At 36.8% G+C, this 21540-nt stretch overlaps 1 protein-coding gene across 1 annotated transcript in view; it reads left to right on the forward strand.

Annotated features, from left to right (window-relative positions):
- Positions 1–55: 55 nt before the first annotated feature.
- ZNF326 (zinc finger protein 326) overlaps positions 56–21540 on the forward strand; it is a 28950-nt gene continuing 7465 nt past the window's right edge. The window contains exons 1-11 of the mRNA XM_035900918.1: positions 56–144; positions 6355–6481; positions 8520–8925; positions 11662–11860; positions 13689–13723; positions 14661–14748; positions 16989–17100; positions 18139–18286; positions 18622–18721; positions 20075–20205; positions 21206–21301. Coding sequence (XP_035756811.1) covers positions 105–144; positions 6355–6481; positions 8520–8925; positions 11662–11860; positions 13689–13723; positions 14661–14748; positions 16989–17100; positions 18139–18286; positions 18622–18721; positions 20075–20205; positions 21206–21301 — 1482 coding nt within the window. The 5' untranslated portion in view covers positions 56–104. The remainder of the gene's footprint in view (positions 145–6354; positions 6482–8519; positions 8926–11661; positions 11861–13688; positions 13724–14660; positions 14749–16988; positions 17101–18138; positions 18287–18621; positions 18722–20074; positions 20206–21205; positions 21302–21540) is intronic.

A 21540-nucleotide genomic window follows, 5' to 3' on the forward strand; every position in this document is an offset into this window, starting at 1 on the left:
CGGCTCCCTGTCTCTCCCCTCCAGCTCTTGCTAAGCACTAAGTCATTCTCACTGACCCATCCTCTCCAGCTGAAGACAGAGATTGGAGATTCCCAGATACCCCCATGCATTGTGGTGTGAACATGCCCAGTGGGTCAGTCTCAGGTATGAGCTATAAATACGTCTAACCTGTAAAAAGCGTTGGGGCTGAACAGTCAGTGTTGGCAAAAAGAAAAAAGCGAACGGGTTATTAAAAGTGCGTAACGTGGTTTGACTGCACATGTTGTTTTCTGGAGGAGTTATAACTGGCTGGGAGCGAGACTTGATTTTCGTCTTGGGCATGTCGACATGAACTCCTGCACGTTCCAAATCGAAATTGTGAGATCAAGGAGTGGGGATGGGTGGGGAATATAGTATTTTCTTATGATGATGCTTTTTGCATAAATCAGTAATTTGATTTATTAAGGACTACTGTATTTGATTCTTACTGCTACTGCTGAAAAGAAAGAGGTTGTTTCCCCCTTTTATACAGACATGGAGAAAACAGAACCTGGAACTGCTTGATTTTTATTTTTGTTTTTAGTCTTTATTTTAAGTTTAACTAAGAGTTTGGGAAGGAATTTAAAAAGCTTATAAAAAATGTGATACAGCAAAAGCTAGCTCTTGTTTTTACAGTATTAAAAATACCACATAGATACAACAAAAAGGAATGCACATATTTTTGTAAGATGATTAAGGCTATGAGTTTAGTAAGACTCAAGAAATGATTTGACATCTCTTGCCAGCATGCAAGCAAGTACTAAAAGGATGTTAATATAAAAGATTTGCCATAAGCTGTACCCAAGATTCATTTACAGATGTCATCAAATAAGCGTTTGCTGTTGGATCTCTCGATGCTCTTGCTGGCTGTTACACAGCAATAACACGTTGGATTACAGACACATCTTTGATTGCAGTATGATCATTTTTATGATACATTCCTTGAGTCTTACCTTTTCTTGCCAATGATGCTATTATGCATTTATCTTTCTTTGTAGCAAAATAAATAAATTAAAGCTGTGGCTCTTTTTTAATTTTCTGTATTGATTCCTAATTAAATGTCCTTTAGATTTTCAGTAGAAAATAATCTTTTTAAGTGGCAGTTTAAGTATCTTATTGGAATGTTCACTGTAGCCGATAACCAGAACCTGCTTTCCTGAGATCTGATGACAGTAGTATTAACGTGAATCCAGGCTCATCCTGTGGGAAGTAACCAATCAAATGTATGTTGTACAATTAGATTGTTCCTTTCACGTGCCTCTGTGATAATATTTTTCATTGTGATAATTAAGCTTTCTATTATTCATAAATGTTAAATAACTTTAAATTATGGTGTATGCTGCTTGAAACATGTCACGTTAATGTTTATGCATTGTATGTACGTTAGTGGGGCAGGCATAAAGCTTTGTCTTATCCTGATTCTGTACAGTGGGCTAGAGGCTATTTTGTAGGGGTCCAGTAGATGGCAATAGAGGATGGAAGTTGAGAGTTTTCATCTTTGCCCACTTTTCATTTGAGTTCTTTGCAAGGTCCTTCCTGTTGGAAACTTTCAGCCAGTGTGAAGCACTTCTCATTGGGTGGTGATGACCGCTGTAATTCCACCGTTGTCTCTTGCTGATGACTTGGTTTGAGACAGGGGTGACACAGCCTGTAGAATAAATTCTGTTGATGCTCTTAGTAGAAATATTATTAACTATACATGTTAATATTTTGATTACTGTAACTCTTCTCCTTTTAATCTGGAAGGGGAAATGGCTTTTGTTGTTATTACTAAAATTCATCTATGTTGTTGGATCGGTTCCTTGTTTTGCATGGGACACAATGGTGTGTTAAAACTTCTGTACCTAACAACAAGGTTGTGATCTTAAAGCAGGCATGGTATTATGAAAAATGTAACGTGCCTGGAAAAAACTTTGCTTGCTATTGCACAGTGGATCCTTAAGCTTGTTGTAGTCATTGAAGATTATGAAATTTAGCTTGTTTCAAGCTGGCACTTCTGTTTTTTTGTTGTTTGAAAGTTATTTTTATTATATCGAAGTTTATTGGTTTTCATTTATTATTTATTACTGCAAGATCTTTCTCATTATCCTAGCCTTTTCATATGCTCCACATGGACAACACTGTTGAAAATCACTTCTTTGTGCTGTGAATATGATTTTGATGTTCTCTGATCTTAAGCTTTTTCTTTTGAGTCCTTTGTACCAAGGGGTTCTGAGGCTTACCTGCTCTTACCTACCTCATGTTTAACTTCCTAGTTCTTTTCCTAAAGAAAATTTGATTTTTCTTTGCTGGCTATTGAGATTTATTTTGCAGCTATTTTAAATTATCTGTCTACCAGATATGGCTTTTTTTTTTATCTGAAAGAATACATATACGTGAACATCTTAATTTATAAATCAAACTTGTCTTTTAGTGTCCCATTCTTTTTTATTTGAGGTAATAATTTTTTTTTCCCTTTCACATAACTTTTAATAATAATCTCCCCTACCCCAGTAGATTTTAAGTATGATCTAGAAATGAAAAGTGAGATGGTTCTTTGCAATTCTTTTTCTGTACTTTAGTTCAACAGCTTATTCATCCACACTGTATTTATGCAAGAGGCTGCAGATACCAAAACCTGATTTATTCCTTCAGCAAATTCTCTGTTTCAGATACTTTGTCAGTGTCTTCATCAGTTCAGAGATTTTCATGTATAAACTTGAGGAGCAAATACCAACCGCTTTTTTCTTCTGTTTTTCACTCTGTAGTATTCATAGGTACACAGATACAATATTTCTTCAAAGGCTTCTTTGATAAACAGTTACTATTTAAACTTAAATAAAGTACTACACTTTTGAATTTCCAGTTTGAGACACTGCAACACAATTCCTGGTGGTTTTTCTCTAGTGCTTAGGCACATGTTTTCTTGGCATGTGAAACAATTTCTTGCTTGGTCTGAATAGTTTGCACAGACAGGCAACTTCTGCATATCTCCACCGTTGGTGACAACCAGAGGTAACGTAACAGTGAACAGGCTACAGGCAGAGGAGATTGTTCTGTGTGGGTACAGCTTTTTTTAATGCTCTGTGTCCATCTGTCTTGCTTTAGTTAGGAGTGGAAGAATCAAAAGTGTGAGAGAGGCCAGTGCAAACGCATGCATTTTGATTTCTGTAGTTGTGAAGTTTGTCAACTAATATGCTATTTACCTTAAGATTGCAATAAGTAAAGCGGTGCAAGTGATTATTATTCAGCTACTACATTCAAAAATTGAAATCCTTTTATTTTCGTTCACCGAAGTCATTCCCCCCTTTTTAGGATAAAGTCTATCTGGAGAACAGACTTTCAGAGTAAAGAAAAGCTGAAGGCCTGAAGAAATACTGCACTTCTTAATTTGAATGCAGTATCTTTGTCACGCTCTGGGCATAAAGTGTAAAATCTATAAATCTTCGGTAAAGTTTGCAGCTGGCTGAACCAGGAGGCCAGTGGTTGGAATGCTAGGTTAACTGCTCAGCAGTCTGGAACGGTTAATGAAGTAGTTGGAAGGAGATCATAAAATCACCTTCATTAGGTCAGATCAAAGATGTGTCTGTCCTGTCTCACCAATATGCTGTATGTCACTGTCCGTTTGGAGGTGTGGAAGGAATAATACAAGTACTCCTTCGGGATATTTATATGCCTTCGCTCATTTGCAGCTTGGGGACTTCCTGAACCAGAGACATAGTCTTTGTTTTCAACATCCTTTGAATTTCTTGTCAGTGGATTTATCCAATGTCTTGCTTAAATCCATGTAAATTTTTAGTAACTTCTTGTCACAGAGCCGTTCAAGGACTTAAGTACCTGTTTTGTGAAAAAGGATCCAATTAAATTTTTAGCTTGTTATTTTTAAGTTTCATTTGCTACCTCCAGTTTCTTGTAGTAGAAAATCACGCAGGTGATCATCCCTCTTCACTTCTTTGCACTTCTTTTATCCCCCGTTAAACCTTTTCAAACGTGAGTGTATTATAATGGAGGTAAATGCGGTGCAGTGAGCTTGGAAAGGATGAGTCAGTTGTTCGCTGTGAGCGAGGAGGTGGTGATGTCCTAAAGGCAGTGATTTGAGGATTAAGGGACTGACATAGCTCTACAGCAAGACTGTTGAGGTTAGGTAACAGGAACTGTGGATGAGTAAGGAGAGTGTTGAGCAAAAGCGGATGTCGGAAGTTATGCTGCAGTTGTAAAACATAATTTAGTATTTGCTTTCATGCTAAAAATTTTAGACTAAAAACTTATTTCAAAACTATGCTTCAAACCGTTTTTTGGAAGAGTTCTTTTGTGTGTGAATGTTCCTGTGTTTTTCCCGCTAGCTAACTTCTGGTCACTGCTTAAAACTGTGATAGAATTGGATTGCAGCGGCAGGGATCTTGACAGTATGTTGTGTCCTTCCTTGTTGAGTGATTTGATTCACCTCTTTGGCTCTTAACCTAATCAATTTTGTGCCATCTCAGGGTCTGTTGATAATAGGGAGCAGGTGAAACTAAGGTAAATCATTGCGTGCTTTCAGGTCAGATATTTCAGTTTTTGAAATGTCAGTGTCTTTTGATTAAGTATTCTGTATTTAAAAAAAAATACCTTGGATCAGGGATTGACCATGGGATCTTCTAACCTTAATTTCTCTGAAACTGAATTTATTTTGTTGACTACCTTACTCTTTTTACTGGCCTGCACCTTTATGTAGGCAGTCTTAAGGGTATTCCACTGGATTAGGTGGCAGATCATTCAGGCACACCGGAGAAGAGTATTAGATGCTTCTTTTAGAAAGTTCAGCCATTTCTTTAAAGAGTAACTTCTTGCAGTTGAAGTTGATGCTGTCTGGTGCTACATGATTAGTATTTTGAAAAGCTTTTTTTGTGCTTTGCTGCAGAATTGTTATTGTACATTCAGAATACGGAAAGGTGCAGCGTGGCTTCCATGTTCAATTTTTTGTTTTGTTTCAGAAGTATCATCTTTAGTTCTTTAGGAAATGCCTATGATTATCAGAAGAAAAAAAAATCAGCAGTAGATTTTAATTTGTCGGGAGTCTCTATTCAGGCATACTAAGAACATCTGTGTAAAAGTGGTACAGTCAGCTCAATACCGCTTGCAGAATTCTTCTTGTTGACAGATGTAAGAAAGTAGATTACAGTGGCTGCCTGGTGCTAACAAGAAGCAGGTACAAACAAGGAAATAGTATATGTGCTTATTTTCATCACTACAGTTATTTTCATGAAATGATATGCACAGAGCATTTCTATGTTTCTTTAAACAGGAAACTTACGACTTCAAGTGAGATTATTGTCCTGTTATCTTCTGGAAGAGTCAATGGTTGAAACTCAGAGATTTTGAAATGTATAAAATACTCTCTCTTGTTAGAGTGGACAAGTCTTTGTGTGGTTATATTTTTATCCTTCCTGTGTTCACTGCGTTTTCCTTCTCTGTGCTACCTCTTCTGTGAGGCTGGACTTGCCAGGCTTTCTTTGTGTTATCCAAAAGTTAGTGTTGATTGGTACCGGGAAGCTGTTTTGGTCACTAGAATGCTAGTGAAGTACAAATTGTGTATGCTACAGGAAGACAGTGGATCATACTTGTTATGCAGATCTACGACACTGTTTTAGTGCTTTGAATTTATGAGTGGTTATTCAACCAGAACTTTTACATAGGACTTCCAGTGTTAAGGAAGAAGTTGGTTCTTCTGCCAAATTTCATTACAAGGTATAAAGATGTCATGAAGTGACATCGGTTTAGCTATGAAATACCAACATCTCAGTGCAGTTAGTGAACTGCAACTTGGTGCTGATTTGGATGGATTTTTGTTTGTGCTAGATTGGAGAAAATTCTTGGGTTTGCCTGTAGCTTATATACAGAGTCTGCACTGCAGCAGGAGAGCTTGTAACCTTGACCCAAGGTCTCTGTCGATGTGAGTGAAGGTTTCTTTGGCATTGGATAGAGAAAGCAGATGCCTATGAGCTGTGTGTGTTATTAAAGGGAGGGAAGTGATCTTAATTCTCCACTAACTTCTGACATTTTCTACATCGGGCTTCTCCATTTAATTCTCTTAATTTAACTTGCGTCTGAATTCCAGCTGATGGGACAACAATCCCAAGTTATCCACTACTGGGAAGAAATATGAACTGGATTTAAGTTAAGAAGTGCTCAGATAATGACAAAGACACACGGCTTCCCTAAGCACGGTGTCAAAATTGGTTTGCAACTGGCAGTTTTGTATTTTGTTTGTAAGCACTGTGGCAAAGAGTAAACTTTTTACTTAAGAATTTAAACTAGATTACTTAATAAGACTTCTTGCTTGCTTTCTTTATAAACATTTTTCTGCTCTTTTTTTAGACATGGACCGTGATTATGGGCATGGAGGCTATGGTGGCCCACGATCCATGGACTCTTACCTTAACCAATCCTATGGGATGGAGAGTCATGGAGGTGGAGGCGGAGGAGGTGGTGGTGGTGGTAACAGGTAAAATAATCCTTCAGTTGTCCCAAGAATTGATCAAATCCAATTTAAGTTTAAATCGTTGTCTTCTAACTTAAGTGTTCCTGAGGCATGTTGTTACGATTTTGTATGAACACTTCCATTCTGAGTCTTCATGTTCGATAAATACTAGCAAATACTAAACTGTAAGAGCTAGATTCTTGTAATAATCAGCATTTTTGTGGAAAAGTTTGACAGTGCAACAATGCGTCTTTGAATGAAAATGGAAAAAGTTTTATTTTTCAGTAATGGCTAGCAATTTGTAGTTGATTGGCCTGACTACTATTTCTGACATAGCAGACTAGACCTAACTGGTTTAGTGCCTTAGACTGAATCTATCAACATTCCGTTTTCAAGGAACATTTAGGGTATATGTTCTTTGGTTTGAATGTGCAGTGCTTAAATGATCTTGGTATTGAATCTGAAAGTCATGTCCAGATTATTTCATTGGCAGGTACCGATTACACTCAAAACTGTGTACATGTTCTGGGCTGCTTTGTAAGATGGATTGGTCTAAAAGTAAAAATTCTGATGCGGTGGTCTTAAAGTTGTGTATTTAATGCTAGGATACTATTACTGTTGCTCTTTCAGATAAAAACAGTAGGGAGCAGCTGATTGGATTTAGGTCTTAATATTGTATTCAAAGAAGCATGCTTTTCAGAGTAGCGATTCTATCTTGGAGGAAATAAAATGTGAAGAAAACTTAGATAATCTGATGATTTTCTTGTGTGCGCCCTTGAATTCTTGTCTGGCTGTAGCCAGACTACTGTATGATTCTTGTCTGTAGTCACTGTGGTGCCACTGGGCAAGGTCAGTACTAAGCAGGGAGGCTGGAGAAGCGTTGTGTTTTGCTGCACGGTTCTGTTAAACATTTTAGTTAAGCATAATTTGTTTAATGATGAACATTGCTCAGACTTTTAAGTCGATCTTAGAGATTCAGGAATGAGCTGTACCTACCATATAGTAATCTGCATATGATTGAGGTTGAATGACTACTTGAACAACCAAAATGTCTCTTGCCATGTAACGTTAATATTGTGCATGGGCTGTTTCTGTAGATAGTGTCATTTTCTGTGTAGTTTTGGGTCTTCTGAGACTAACATATTTTAAAATGAAGGCATTCAGTTTACTACAGATACAGTTAGTAATTTGAGTCTGTTCTAGTTTATATTTTATCAGAATCACCCTACTATAACCCTGCAGGGACACTAATGTGTTTCCCTTCCAAGTGGTTACAAGTATCAATGAGTTCTAGCCTGACCCTCCCCCCCAGGCAAAGCAAACTCTTGGTAAATAACTAAAGATTTCAGCTGGTTGTTACTCTACTCTGAAATTCCAAGGACTTTTTGTGTCCACTGTGCATGCATGGGGTAGACTTTCAAAATCCTGAGCTGCTAGACTTAATGGTCTGCAAGTGAAAGATGGATACATTGAAGATCATGAACTCTTTGATTGGGAGACTGAATTTTACAGGGAAGAAAGTTTCCAAAAAGTAGAAATAATGAGTGGAAGAGCACGTGTATTTTTCCTTTAAAATTAGAACTGTGGGGTGTTTAAGACTCACAACTGTACCACTAAAAAAAAAAATTTTTTTTTTTTTTTCTTCAGTTCAGAACTAAGCCACCTTTTAACTGCTGTTTAACTGTTAGAATATGAGGGCATGATTTTGAAGAAAGGAGCATTTGACTAGCCTATGAATGTCTGCAGGTGATTATTTTTGTGAGACTAGGGCTGGGCTCTAATAATGTTTTAGTAATAAATGTTGCTGAAAATTTTAAGTAAGCAAAGTTCAGGTATACTGAACTTTAGAATTGTTTGTAGCAAAAATGGCTCAGATAGCTTTCTATCTGGTCATAGTGTGATTTGCCCAGCCCTAATCAAGATTAAACGATAACACAACTGTACAGACCAGTATAGTAATAAATTGATTTTAGTTGATAAATGTCAACTGATAACTTGTCTTTTGAAATGTATAACATTAGTAAGCTTACTTTTTTTTCTCCTCACTGTGCAACTTTTCCAGGTTTGGACCTTATGAGTCTTACGACTCCGGGTCTTCTCTGGGTGGGCGAGATCTGTACAGATCTGGCTATGGTTATAATGAACCCGAACAAAGCCGCTTCGGAGGTAGTTATGGTGGTCGATTTGACAACTCCTACCGGAATAGCCTTGACTCTTTCGGAGGTAGAAACCAGGGCGGGTCTAGCTGGGAAGCACCTTACTCCCGTTCAAAATTGAGGCCTGGGTTTATGGAGGACAGAGGAAGAGAGAGTTACTCTTCCTACAGCAGTTTTTCTTCACCCCATATGAAGCCTGCACCTGTAGGCTCTCGGGGGAGAGGAACGCCTGCTTATCCTGAAAGTGGATTTGGAAGCAGAAACTATGATGCTTTTGGAGGACCATCAACAGGCAGAGGCCGAGGCCGAGGAGTAAGTACAGAATCTTTTCGGATTCTTTTCACTAGACACTCTTTTAAACCCTTTCAAGACCACTGCTTTAAAATGAATGCACTGTTCAGTACAGTGTGGGTTTTTTGTCTAAGCAAACTATCATGGTTGACGATGTTGTTTACCCCCTTGAAGCTGTCTTCAAGTAGAACCCAGTCCCTCTTTCTGTTGAAAGTAATGAGTAATAGAAGACTAGTTGATAAGGTTTGTTAAATCTCTCCTTTTGTTTGAAAGGTGAAGACAAAAGTAGTAGGTTTGGTCTAAAAGGGATTAAAAGGACTTGCATTTTTCCTTGTAAACACTAGCATCTTTGCTGCTGGTGGGGAAATTCCTGAATATTGTAAAAGTTTAATTCCAAGTCTTTTGAAGTTTTGAGTAGGTTAAAGGTGCAATGTATAAGCAAAAAATAAAACCCAGGTTGTGAATGCTAGAGTAGTTTGTTTCCTGAAAAGGTAAAAGCTTAGCTATTTCTTTAATGTGTTGAACACATGTTTTATCAAACATCAAGTCTTCTTTTAAACTTAACTCTTACTCTGACTTGTGTATTGGAAGGGTGATGGGGAGGAAATGGCAAAGGTGGGTGGTTAGCAGTTACAGTGATTCTTTTTCAAAATTAAAGCACGATTAAAGGGGCATCATCAACTTGAAATCAGGTCCTTTCACAGAATTGAGATTAATTTCCAGATAGCATGCCTAGTCCTGTTACTTGTATTCATTTTGTTTTGAAGACTTGTATGTTCTAATTCCTTTTCAGTGGAATCCTTTCCAGTGTAGGATGTAAAAACTGTATGTCCAAGAAACCGCAAGATTAACTGTATGCAAAATAGTAGATCAGTTTGAAGAAGTAATGCTTGATGTTAAATGAGCTAGGGGGAAAAAAAAATACCAACAGAAGAGAATTAAAAAAAAAAAAAATCCTGACAGAAATACTAACTATTAAGTTGATGGTGCCCCTTTATCTTGGTTTTATAATCCCAGTTCTGATTATGTTTTTTTCTGAAGCACAAAGAGTTCAGTGAACACTTTTCTGCCTATGCCTCTAGGTGTAACTACCTTTTAAAATTCTCAAGTGTGCCATATTTCTTTGGGAAGCAATTCTTTAATATTAAACCATACAACTTGTTTGTAGCTTGAAGTGTAGAGGAAGATTATTTTTTACTGGGTCTTTTAGATGCCTAATTGTGTGGTGGTTTTGTTCCAGAAAGTCTACTTTGCAGCATTCTTGGGTACTCTATTTGCCATATTAAAATTTTAGCTCAGATTTGCACATGGCTGCTAGCTAGCGTATAGCACGGTATGAGAAATAGATTCTAATCTTTATGTTTCTCTGCTTGTGAAGCTGAAAGTGTAAGGTTCTTAAGCTTGGATGCCATCCTTTCAGAACTCATTTAGATCTGAAAGTTCTGTGCAGAGTTACAACCAAGTAGCCTTATTTCTTTTTTGTTTTGCTTTTGAAATTTATCTTTTTAGTCTTTTAGGTAATAAAGGAGAATGTAAAGGCTAAACTACTTACCATATGTAAAATGCATTGCACCTTTAATAGATAGACTGTCTGTTTTTTAAAAACAAAAAAGTACTTGAAATTATCCAAGTGCATTCTTCATGTCAAATTCATATGTGTACAGTGTAAATGTACATGCTAGGGAGTTCTATAACTATCTCAACTAAATAAATTAACATGGAGATCTTATGCATGGACTTCTGATTAAGAAAAGTGCCTGTTTTGGTACATTCTGTCTGTCATTTAAGATTTGCTTAAAAAAAAAAAAGTAATACTTTTCACAAAGTATGTTGAAGTTATTTTTGTTCTTTTAACTTTGATAGCGTGATACTAATTCTCTTCTCACGGCAATACAAATATTTCTGCTTATCCAAGTCACCCATCCAGTCAGTGGGCTCTCTTCTGCCCTTTATTAATCAAATAATTGAGTTAATATTAAGAAGTATGATGGTGCTTTTGAAAATACTGCAGCTACCTAAATTCTCCCTCTTCAGATGACTCATTTTTTCCATGCCTTCAGGGAGGTAACTTGCATAAAAAAGTGTTTGCAAATGACTGTACGCCATTTTAGAAATAGTAGAAAGGTTTAGTCTTTCAACTGAGTTTTCATTCCTATTGCTGCTGTGTTTTTGTATTGCTCCATCCCCCAACTTTTAAATTCTGAATTTATTGAATTTGGTGGAAAGATAAGTAAAAGAAAGAATGAGCTTCCTTCAATTAATTGCTGTTCCACACTGGACAACCTTCTTTACTCAGTTTTCAAATCACTGCTAATCATTTGGCATAAAGAAGTTTCGGTTTCGTGGGTGGTTTTTTTGGTGGGTTTTTTAAATGACTGCTGAATAAAGCATCAAAAACTGGATTGGTTAGCGCTGTTTTTTTTTTACCAGAGGGAGAAGTCATTCATCATCTAGAGAATCTGAAGAGAGGAGCCAAGGTGTTAGGCTGAGATACGAACTCTGATAGACATGTTCGTAGTCTGGACAATGGTTCTGAATAAGCAGAAACACAGTTTATACATGCGTATTCATTCTACTGGACAAACACCCACAAAGCCATTGCACAACACAACATCGAAGTGGGAGCTTAAATTTCCCCTGCATTTTGCTCTAGAACACAGATTTTATTTAGTTCACAGTTTTATTGTACCAAGTAATTGTTTTATTTCTGTTGATTTCATATACTAATACCTTTCTCTTGATTTCACAAATTTTCAGCATATGGGAGACTTTGGAGGAATGCACAGACCTGGAATTGTTGTTGACTATCATAACAAACCCAGTCCTGCAGCAGTTGCTGCAAGAGGAATAAAAAGAAAAATGATACCACAGCCATATAACAAACCTGGTGGGACATTTATCAAGAAACCCAAAATGACAAAACCTATTTTGAAGCTGAGCCAGAAAAAATCACCTAGTAAGTAACAAGTGCCAAAATTCTGAAGTTAAAATCACCAATTTTTTTTTTAATCCATTAGGAATTAATTAGTTTTAATATTCAGAGAGAGGGCTGTATGTGCTGTTTTGTAATTCTTCATTTTCTACCTTTGAAATACTCCACAACAGATTTTATTAATTTATTCTTCTACTGCAAAGATAATTTGCTGAATGAAATTGAATATTTTAATGTGTTTAAATATGTACTGCTGAAGACTTTTTCACTCAGACTTTATAATGATACTTCCTGGAGGCAAATTTTCACCACTGAAAATAATTTCAGATCTCAGGTTCCCTTAAGTGACAATACCTGACAAATATTAAAATGTGCCCTTGCATGAGCCTGGGCCTTGCTGTCTCAATGCTTGGACAGATATAAAAACTAGTGCATCAACTGCAGTGCAGCTAAAATAAGGGCATAAGGTGTGGGTGAAGAGGAGAGGGAAAGGGAGGCAAACTGAGAAAACAGTGAAAATTGTTACGGAATAATTTATGACAGGCAGAGAGAGATTGCGCTTTCTTGTAAATGAAATGCCATAATGAAGAGAAGAACTGGAAATATGGTAGATAAACTGGAAATATAAATTGCAAAGTATTAGTGGCGCTTGATTTGTTTAACTTCCCTAAGGATGACCTACAGCTCTAATAATTTTGATAATGCAGGCAAAGATGGAGAAAAAATCACTAATGAGGTTTGAATAAATTACTTGCTGTGAGGGAATGTAAACTTGAGTATTAAGCATTATGAATGGCAACAGTCAAAAGTTTAGATTTTTGTGCATGTAATTTCCTCAGTAGCTTGGATCTGCAGTGTTTTGTATAGTTTGATTTCAAATCATACCTGAAGAGTGTTTAAAATTACTTCAGCTCAAAGCTTGCAAGGTAAATGCACAGACTTGGCAGAAACTTCCATGGGGAAAATTTTGGTTTTGGTTTTTGTAATTCTAGTTACACTACTGTGTATTACAAAACTCTTCCCTTAACTTTAACTTCAAGAGTACGGTAAAAATTTCGGGCACTGGGTGTGTAGAACACATTCCTCTGCCTTTTGTATAGGGAATGTTATTGCTGGACATGCTAGCTTTGTTGTGATGAAATGGGTCTGTAAAATGCACATCCAGGTATATCAAACACTTGCATCTCAAAGGTCTCCCTCTTAGCTCTTCTTCTTTTAGTACTTTTGTAGGTTCTCTTTTTTTTTTTTTTTTTTTTTTTTAAACTACCTTGAGACGGAGCACTTCTAGTTTGTTACCTGTTCTCCCTCACTGATTTCCACAATCCAAGGACCGATGTATTGAAGTTAGTTTAAGAACTGGAGTAGATAGTGCCTACTAGAATGCACTTTTAATCAACCCGTCCTGTGGCTCTGAGACTGGGGGGAACAAACTGTTCAGTAGCTTAGTACAATTTTCTGACTTGAACTGAAAGATGCACTAAGCAATGTCATGAAAACTAAGAAGTGGGTAACAACTAATAGAAAATTGGATGCAATCGCTATATGAAAATGTATCTCAAAATTATATTGTCCTTTCAGTCTTGAGTTTCTTGGTTTGTGGATTAGATTATAGGTGATTGCTTCTAGATGACTATTTATATTTTTATAGTTATTTATTTATTATAGTTTATATTCCTAAGGATAACTGATTTTACATTTAGTCTTATTACTAAAATATGATAAATTGTAGATGTAGACTGTCCTAGCTGCATAACAAGCTGAATTTTTTCCCTAACTATCTTACTGCCTTAAAATTAATTGACAGTGACAGCACTTTTTCATTATTTATTTCTTCCTCATTTTATGTTTATAGACATGAAGACATCTTTCCAGGATTCTACCATAGAGGTAAAGATTCCCAGAATTGAAAAAGTTGTGATTCTTTCAGAAGTTTGTACAGTATACCTTAAGATGAATAATTATTAAGCTAGATTTATAAAAATTAAGCACTTAACTGTAAGTTTTTCTAAACTTTTTTTTTTCCACTTTACCTAAACCTGTCTTATTTTGGTGGCAGTCTGAAATCCTTAATGATTTCGAATGAAGGATATAGCTTGTGCAGATAGCCTGGAAAATGAATTTTAAAGTGTATTTGTAGAGCCTGCCTATTCTTGTAACTCACAGAGAGCTATCACGTGAACGCTTCTCGTGTTGCCATAGGTAGTCAGCTTGAAATCATGCAGCTATCACCTGCTTGGGTGGGTTGTGAAATTAAGTACAAAATGACAGGGAGATTACTAACAGCAGTGAGGAAGAATGGATGAGATCTAAGATGCATCAAGGAGAGAGGATAGATAAAGAAAGAACCAGTGCTAACAGGTGTTCTCTGATAGGGTACGAAGATTAGTTCCCACCTACAGAAAGATCAGTTGCAACAATATCCAAGAACATGATTAGTAAGCTAAGCGTGTATATATACTCTGGTTCCATGATGAGAGACTGGAATGATATTTTCCTTCTTTTTGAGTGGAGGTATTAACGTATTCTCAACAAAGTGTTTGAAAGTCTGAATTGGAAGTCAGAATATTTATGCAGAAGACAATTTTGATTGTGAAACTAATTCACAAAGACTTCAAGGCATTAAAGAGAAACGCATAGCTTGCAGTGTTTGTACACTGAGCCTAACTAGATACTCATTTTGCTTTCTTCCGTTGTCATAGTTGATAAAAATAGCAAGTTACAGATTATTGGAAATAAAGTAATTTGCACTGTCTTTTTCTGGATTTAGAATGGCATTGTTGTGTTAGGTTTTTTCTTACAAAATCTATGGATTTGACTTTATTAGGAAATTGAAGTGGACACAAGTGGTGCAGTTGTTATATATGAAGACTTTACAAGAGATGCTTACGACCTTGGCTATCAGACTTTTGGAGGTAAGTCAGTTTGCCTTGGCAGGTAAGGTATTGTAGGTATTGTGTTTGTGTGGCTTTGAGTGATTAGATTTAGTAAGCCTGTATCTATGACCACCAATAGTTCTTGAGTAGCATGACTTTTTTTAAGGGTTTATAAATTTAGGCCATGGAGAAGATGACTGTAACATCCATCCATCACTTGTTTTGTTCTTTACGTGCTTATTGTCTCTATGCTTTCTGATCATATCTATATGTTGTTGTTGTTTGACTTGTTTTAATTTTTGTGAAATTAATGTAAATGGTCTGCCATCCATTGTTTAAATGTTGTTTGTCCCACCAGTTCCTCACCCATATCCTATTGTTTATCCCACTAGCTGATCAACCTCACCCTTAAATCCTAGGTGAGTCACTTTTTATAAAAGTGGATTTAGTTAACCCAGAGCTGCTCTCAAGAACACAGGGTCTATTTCATGTGCAGTCTTAATGAAACAGGTTAATTATTAGTTTACATAAAATCAGTTGAACTGTATATTAACTGTAGTGATTTCAAACACATACACAAAGAAATCCAGTGTTAAAGCTGAAACTGGTTTTGGTCCCATTTCCCTTGTGTATGTAGTATAATCTGATGGTAAGGAGCGCTGGAAATTTACAGCCAACTGATCAATTTATTTTCTTAAAATAGTAGTAATTTGTTTGGTTTTTTTTTTTTTTTTTAATTATATGGGTTTTCTCATTTTTAAAAGTTTGTGTAAGTGCGCTGAAGGAAAGTGGGAGCCCCCCGGGAGTCCCAGTTTATATGTAGGTTCAGACTTCCATTCCCCAGGTTGTAACAGGACGGGCACTTGAATTTGTGATCTTGAGGGGTAAGATATAGGCCATTTCACTCTACAGAATGTCATGCTAGATAATCTTTACAACAGTAAAACAAGTGATCTTTTGCACGCTTCCAGGGTTGGTGGTAAGGCACTAAGTGAAATTTAAATCCCTAGATCAGTAATAGGAATTGCCTCTGTGGGTGGGTGATTGTTCTCTGTTTTCAAATTAATTAAAAAAAAAAAAAATAGGAGTTTTCGTCCTTTCTGGATCAGAGTAATTTTTTAAACTCTTTGCTGTACAATGAAAAATGCTGGGGTAATCAGGAATGAAGTGTAAGCTCTTAGTCGGTGGAAATGTTTTCAGTATTCAGTGGCACTTTAGATCCACAGAGCTTTTTGCAAGTCTTATTTTTTTTGCATTATGCTGCTGTCCTTTCCTTTCTGTTGCTGTTTGGCTGGAGGCAGATTTCATGGAGGCTGCCCTCCCTCCTGAGGTTGAACTGCAAAAGAAAACTAAGTGATCCTCTTTTTCCTGCTCTAAAACTACTCACTGCATAATATTCTAATTGTTTCCCTTTGTCCATAGGCTTTTAGAGCAGACATAGGAAAGGTAAACATAAGTCCACTTACGCAAAAAGTCAGTGTCCTTAGGAGTCTTTAATGTTGCAAAACTAATTTCTAGTAATTTGGGTTTTTTGCACTCTTACTTACTATGCCAGGTGATAATGTAATGAAGTTCTTTGAAGGTTTGGTTGGGTATTTCTTGGGTGGGTGGTGTGTTTGTGGTTTTGGTTTTTTTTTTTTCACTTTGGCTGGTTCTTCCTCACTGGTTTGTTTCTTCAGCTGAAAATTTTTGCAACATTTTTCTGTGAAATCGAGCAAAGTCTAGATGGGAAAAATAGTACTGTTGTTGAAGTTCATGTTGGGTACCTTAATGAAATGCTGCCTTGTCTCCTTTATGAGAACCTTTGCTTTTGGTTTTGGAAGGTGCCTTTTCAGGGGAAGAGAATGGCTTTAGATGTTTCTTTTTATGCAAGGGGATTGTACCAATGGTGCTCTAAAACCACTGAGAATTTTAAATGTGTTTCTCCCCATGCACCCCCAGTACCCTTTCCTGGTTACTTACTTGAAGAGGCCTTTAATAACTAGACGTTACAGGGTAGGGTTTGCTTTAACTCTGAATTTCCTTACTTTTATGAGAGTAACGTAGAGTGTAACCCCTACATTACTAAGTTTGTATTGTTGGAAGCAAATGTTTAAATTGGTTGTCTTCAGAGGAGGAAAACAAAGCAAAACTTACATGGCATTTAAATAAGCCATTGAACTGCTTTGGTATAGGGTCTTTCTCTGCATTTTGAGGTGTTTGTGGAGGACACGTGGAAGATGGATACTTTTACTGGGTTTCTTTTTCTTTTTAAAATCCTTCTACTGTATGTTAAGATGGCAAAGGAGAAGTTAAAAGCGAGGAAGAAGAAAAGCGGCGAATTGAGGCCAGAAGAGAGAAGCAAAGGCGTAGAAGGGAAAAAAACAGTGAAAAATATGGTGATGGATACAGGTTTGTGATATAACTTCTATCTTGTGTGCAGTGATTTTCTTCCCCTTTGTCCTTCTGTAGGAATATGTCTTCTTTTCTGAAAGACCCTTTGGACTGATTTTATGAAAACAAAATGCAAGGAAGAAGTGACCGAAAAACCCAACCCCATACCCCTCACATCCAAAACAGAACCGAAAAACTTATCCAAACAAACAAAAAAAACCCTCGGGCCAAAACCCGGCAGCCATATCCTGTGGGTTAGAAGACAGTGTTTCACTGGACCTCTGCTGTATCATAAAATACACAACTTCCTAACCCTTTCTCCCCCACAAGTGCATCATTGTACGCTTGAAAAGCAGCTTAGAATGGTACTGCTTTTGAAGTACGTAACTTAGTTAAATATATATTCATGCGGACTTAAGCTGTTAGAAGTTGACTTCATTCTGGTTTTATATGTACAGTGAGCTATTCTGTAGCAAAAATAAGTAGATAGTTTGCGACTTTTCTCAGTCTTGCCACAGCCAAGCAGGCTAATGGCCAGCACTGTACAAAACTTCCGTGTCAGTGCAGCCTACGATCAGTGCTGTTTCCTCATTGTATGGAGGAGGCCATATTTCCTTGTAAAGATAATGTCATTTTTTTATGTGGAAAATGAGCTTTAAATGAATTCTTTTAACTATTTGTAGTTAGGAAATCGTGGACTGGCTTGACTGTGAGAAGTACTACAGAAGGTGACACAAACTAGGGAGCTGCGATAGATACAGGTCACAGAATAACGTGGCTTTTAAATGGCTAGCTTCTTATTTCAGCAGTTTTCATCTTATGCATAGATAATTCATTACTCTGAGGCTGGCCTGATTTCTATTTTGTTTTGTAGCAGTTACCCTCCATAATGGTAAAATTACTGGAATTTTTTTTTCCTTTTTCTTTTTCAGTTAGGCTTCTTTAAAGAATGCTTTTCCCATTCCTTTTCTGATTAGGTTTGTCAAGTCCTCATTTTGAGGAAAGGGAAGAATGTTTCTTTAATGGCAATATTATTTAATCTGTTTCTCTTGATAGAATGGCATTTACGTGCTCATTTTGCAAATTTCGAACATTTGAAGAAAAAGAAATTGAGTCACATCTGGAGAGTGCAGCTCACCAGGAAACATTGGATCATATCCAGAAGCAAACCAAATTTGACAAAGTAGTGATGGAATTTCTTCATGTAAGACAACCGGCTTTTGATTTATGCAATACTTTTACATTAGAATGTAGTTACAATTTACCATTTATCTTCAAAATATGCTTAACTTGGCATTGTTACTCCTTTTGGAGTTGACTTTTGACACAGCACATATGACTGAAAGTTGAAGCAAATTCAGGGTCTGTAAAAGTGTTTTAATTGTAAAATTAAAAGTAGTGCGTTAAGAAGTAACAGCAATTAATTGCTATTTATTACAGAGCTATTCTGAGTAATATTTTAAGTATAGGTGCCTATTGCAATATAAACAATCGTACATCAAATGCGTTACAGTTTTTTTTTTTTCTGACTCTCTGTAGGAGTGCATGGTGAATAAATTCAAGAAGACAGCTATGCGTAAGCAGCAGACAAGTAACCAGACGGAAAATGCTCAAGCTGCTGAGAAAGATATAATGGAAGGTAAGGAATACTTTTTATGTGAAAGTGCATACTGTGGAGCTCTGCTTTTGTCCTTTTCTCCTTTCATTCTAATTTGAGTTTGATAAAATGTTTGGATTAAAATGATTAGTTTTCACACCTTTTCCATACCTGATTGGGATTCTTTGCTTCACTTGATTCGATGTGCAACGTAAGCACAGTGGGAGATGGCAAACCTTTTTAATGTTTGCGGTCCAGGTAGCCTTGTCAGAGATAACATTGTGCTAGGTAGTTGACAGACAGAATGATGTGGGCTTTGCCATGATCTTTGTATAATGCATGAGGAGGGGCAACAGGTGGATGCGGATAGATTGAAAGAGAGGGTGTAATCAATAATAAAGCAGTAAGGTGATAATGTTCAAACACGACGGCAAGGATCTGGATAATGTAAGGGATAGTTGCTGTGGTTTTGAGGGACGCTGACAAAAGGAAGAATTTGAGCACCCTCTTGGCTACCCAGGATGCATCTTGGCCTGAATTTTTTTTCTCCTTGCCTGCCCTACAGGCAGTTTTCTAGAGCATTTTGTGTGTTCCTGCCTTGATGTACCATACCCTTCCACTTTATCCTTTGCTTGAGGACTTTCAAAAGATCTGCTAGAGCCAGAGGGCACATCTTTTGGGTACCTTTACTTTAGGCAATAACCGTGTTTGAACATTACCTTAATTCGAATTTAAATGCTAAAAGCTACTTAAAAACGGATACAGCCATTATCTTAATCTCCCAAATTCTTTTTGTGTGCTTTCCTTAAGTACTGGAGGGCCTGTTTGCCTTTATGCTTAGAATGTTCTGTTGGCAAGCTAATATTTAAATTTGCAGGACAAATTGGATTCATGTGCTGCTTCTGGTGGTGAGGGGAGGCAAGAAAATAAATGAATTGTTCTTATGAGGGGTAAGGTAAATCCAACTGCTTTAGTGAAGCTTTGTTTTCTGCATCAAAATATGTATTATTAAGGATATTAGTTACTGTTTATTTTAAATAGATGGTATTTTTGTGCCTTAGAATAGTTCAGTCGTATGATTTTTATTTCCCTCTATTTAGGCAGGTAGGTATTCATATATCATAACCTTAGGCAGCAAACATAATTGCCTGGGTCTCATATATAGTCTGTGGAGAGAAGTAGTTGGAGTAGCCCAGTGAAAAACATCCTCCTTCAACATTGCCTTCAGAGAGCCTAATTTTGATGCCTGAATTTGGGTGAATATTCCCCTGTGGTTCAGTTTGATGTTTAAGAACTGAGAGGTCTAATTTTCTGGTATAAAACAAACAGGCCCCTCTTCCACTTCCCTGGAATGACACGTTTTGTGTTAATGATTTGTTGCATCTTCTTTGACAGGGGTTACTGCTGATGACCATATGATGAAAGTTGAGACTGTTCACTGCAGTGCTTGCAGTGTGTATGTTCCTGCATTACACAGTTCTGTTCAGCAGCACTTAAAATCTCCTGATCACACAAAAGGAAAACAGGTAAGACACAACATATTACTAAAAAAAGAAAACCAACAAAACCCACAAAAAACCCCCAACCAAAAACATAACCTAATGGTAGGTGAGAAGTGTTATGGTACTTGGTGCAAGTAATTTGAAAGTTCTTGTCGGTATACTTTGTAAACGTAATGTCTTGTGAAGTAGGCAGTGCTTAAGCACCCACAGTTAATGAAATGTTGGTGTACTTAACAGCTGACAGCAGTAAGTCCTGAGAAGGTTACTATGAATTACTTTTTTTTTTTTTTTTTGCAGAATTTTTTTACTGTCATTAAGTGTTGGAAAGACTTTTACTCAAATTGCAAAACATATATGTATGTCTCCAGCAAGATAACAAACCTAGTGTCTTTTTTTTTTTTTTTTTGCTTGGCTATTACCTTTTTAATTTGAAGAAAAGTGAGAGCAGTTCTGGATTAGCAGTGGTATGGAATTGGTCCCTGTTACAATTTATGATACGCTTTTAAGTTTGGTAGAAGGGTTGAAAGAGTAGCATGAAGGGAGAAAATCCCAGTGGTCATAGTAAGCAAGATTGCTACAGTAATGCTTTGTTTATATATGACCTTCTGTGATTATGGAATATCATAGAATGTTTGGGCTGGAAGGGACTTTTAAAGGTCATCTAGTCCAACCCTGCTCCAGTGAGCAGGGACATCTTCAACAGTATGTTAGGCCGTGATGGGGAAGCGTGCATGTTATCTGTAGATGAGAACTGGTAACTGTGGTTGTAGACAGGTCTGTGGTTGTAGTTCATTATATAAGCAAGACACAAATACAGCTTTTGATCAAGCTAAAGCAGCAAACTATAAACACTACCAAACTTAATTGAGCTTATTATGTGGTTTGGACTTAAATGCTGATAATGAGCATTTCCTGCTGCAATACGTTTGTTATTTTCCATACAGTAACTGACAATGAATTTGAATTTGTGTGACAATTGGAATTAGATGTATGATCGTTATTCACTGCGAAATTTGTTTCCTAGGCCTACAGAGAACAAATAAAAAGGGAGAGTGTTCTTACTGCCACCAGTATCTTGAATAATCCTATAGTCAAGGCACGATACGAGCTGTATGTGAAGGTAAGATGCAAATGGCAAAAAAAAGTCATCTGTAACATTTGCTGTACCACTGTTTCCTCCATACTGATGGATTTTAACCACAATTCTCTGTCTTCTGTTTCTTCCTTATACATAGCTCATAGATCAAATATACTTATAACGTATTTTGCCAGTTTGTCTCAGATAACTTTGCAGAAAATATTCCCACCTTCAGATTTACTAGCTCTTGGGTTTTGTTTACCATTTATATGTGTATCTAG

The sequence above is a fragment of the Egretta garzetta genome, unplaced genomic scaffold (assembly GCF_000687185.1).
Source record: "Egretta garzetta isolate BGI_Z169 unplaced genomic scaffold, ASM68718v1 scaffold568, whole genome shotgun sequence".
Lineage (NCBI taxonomy): Eukaryota > Metazoa > Chordata > Aves > Pelecaniformes > Ardeidae > Egretta > Egretta garzetta.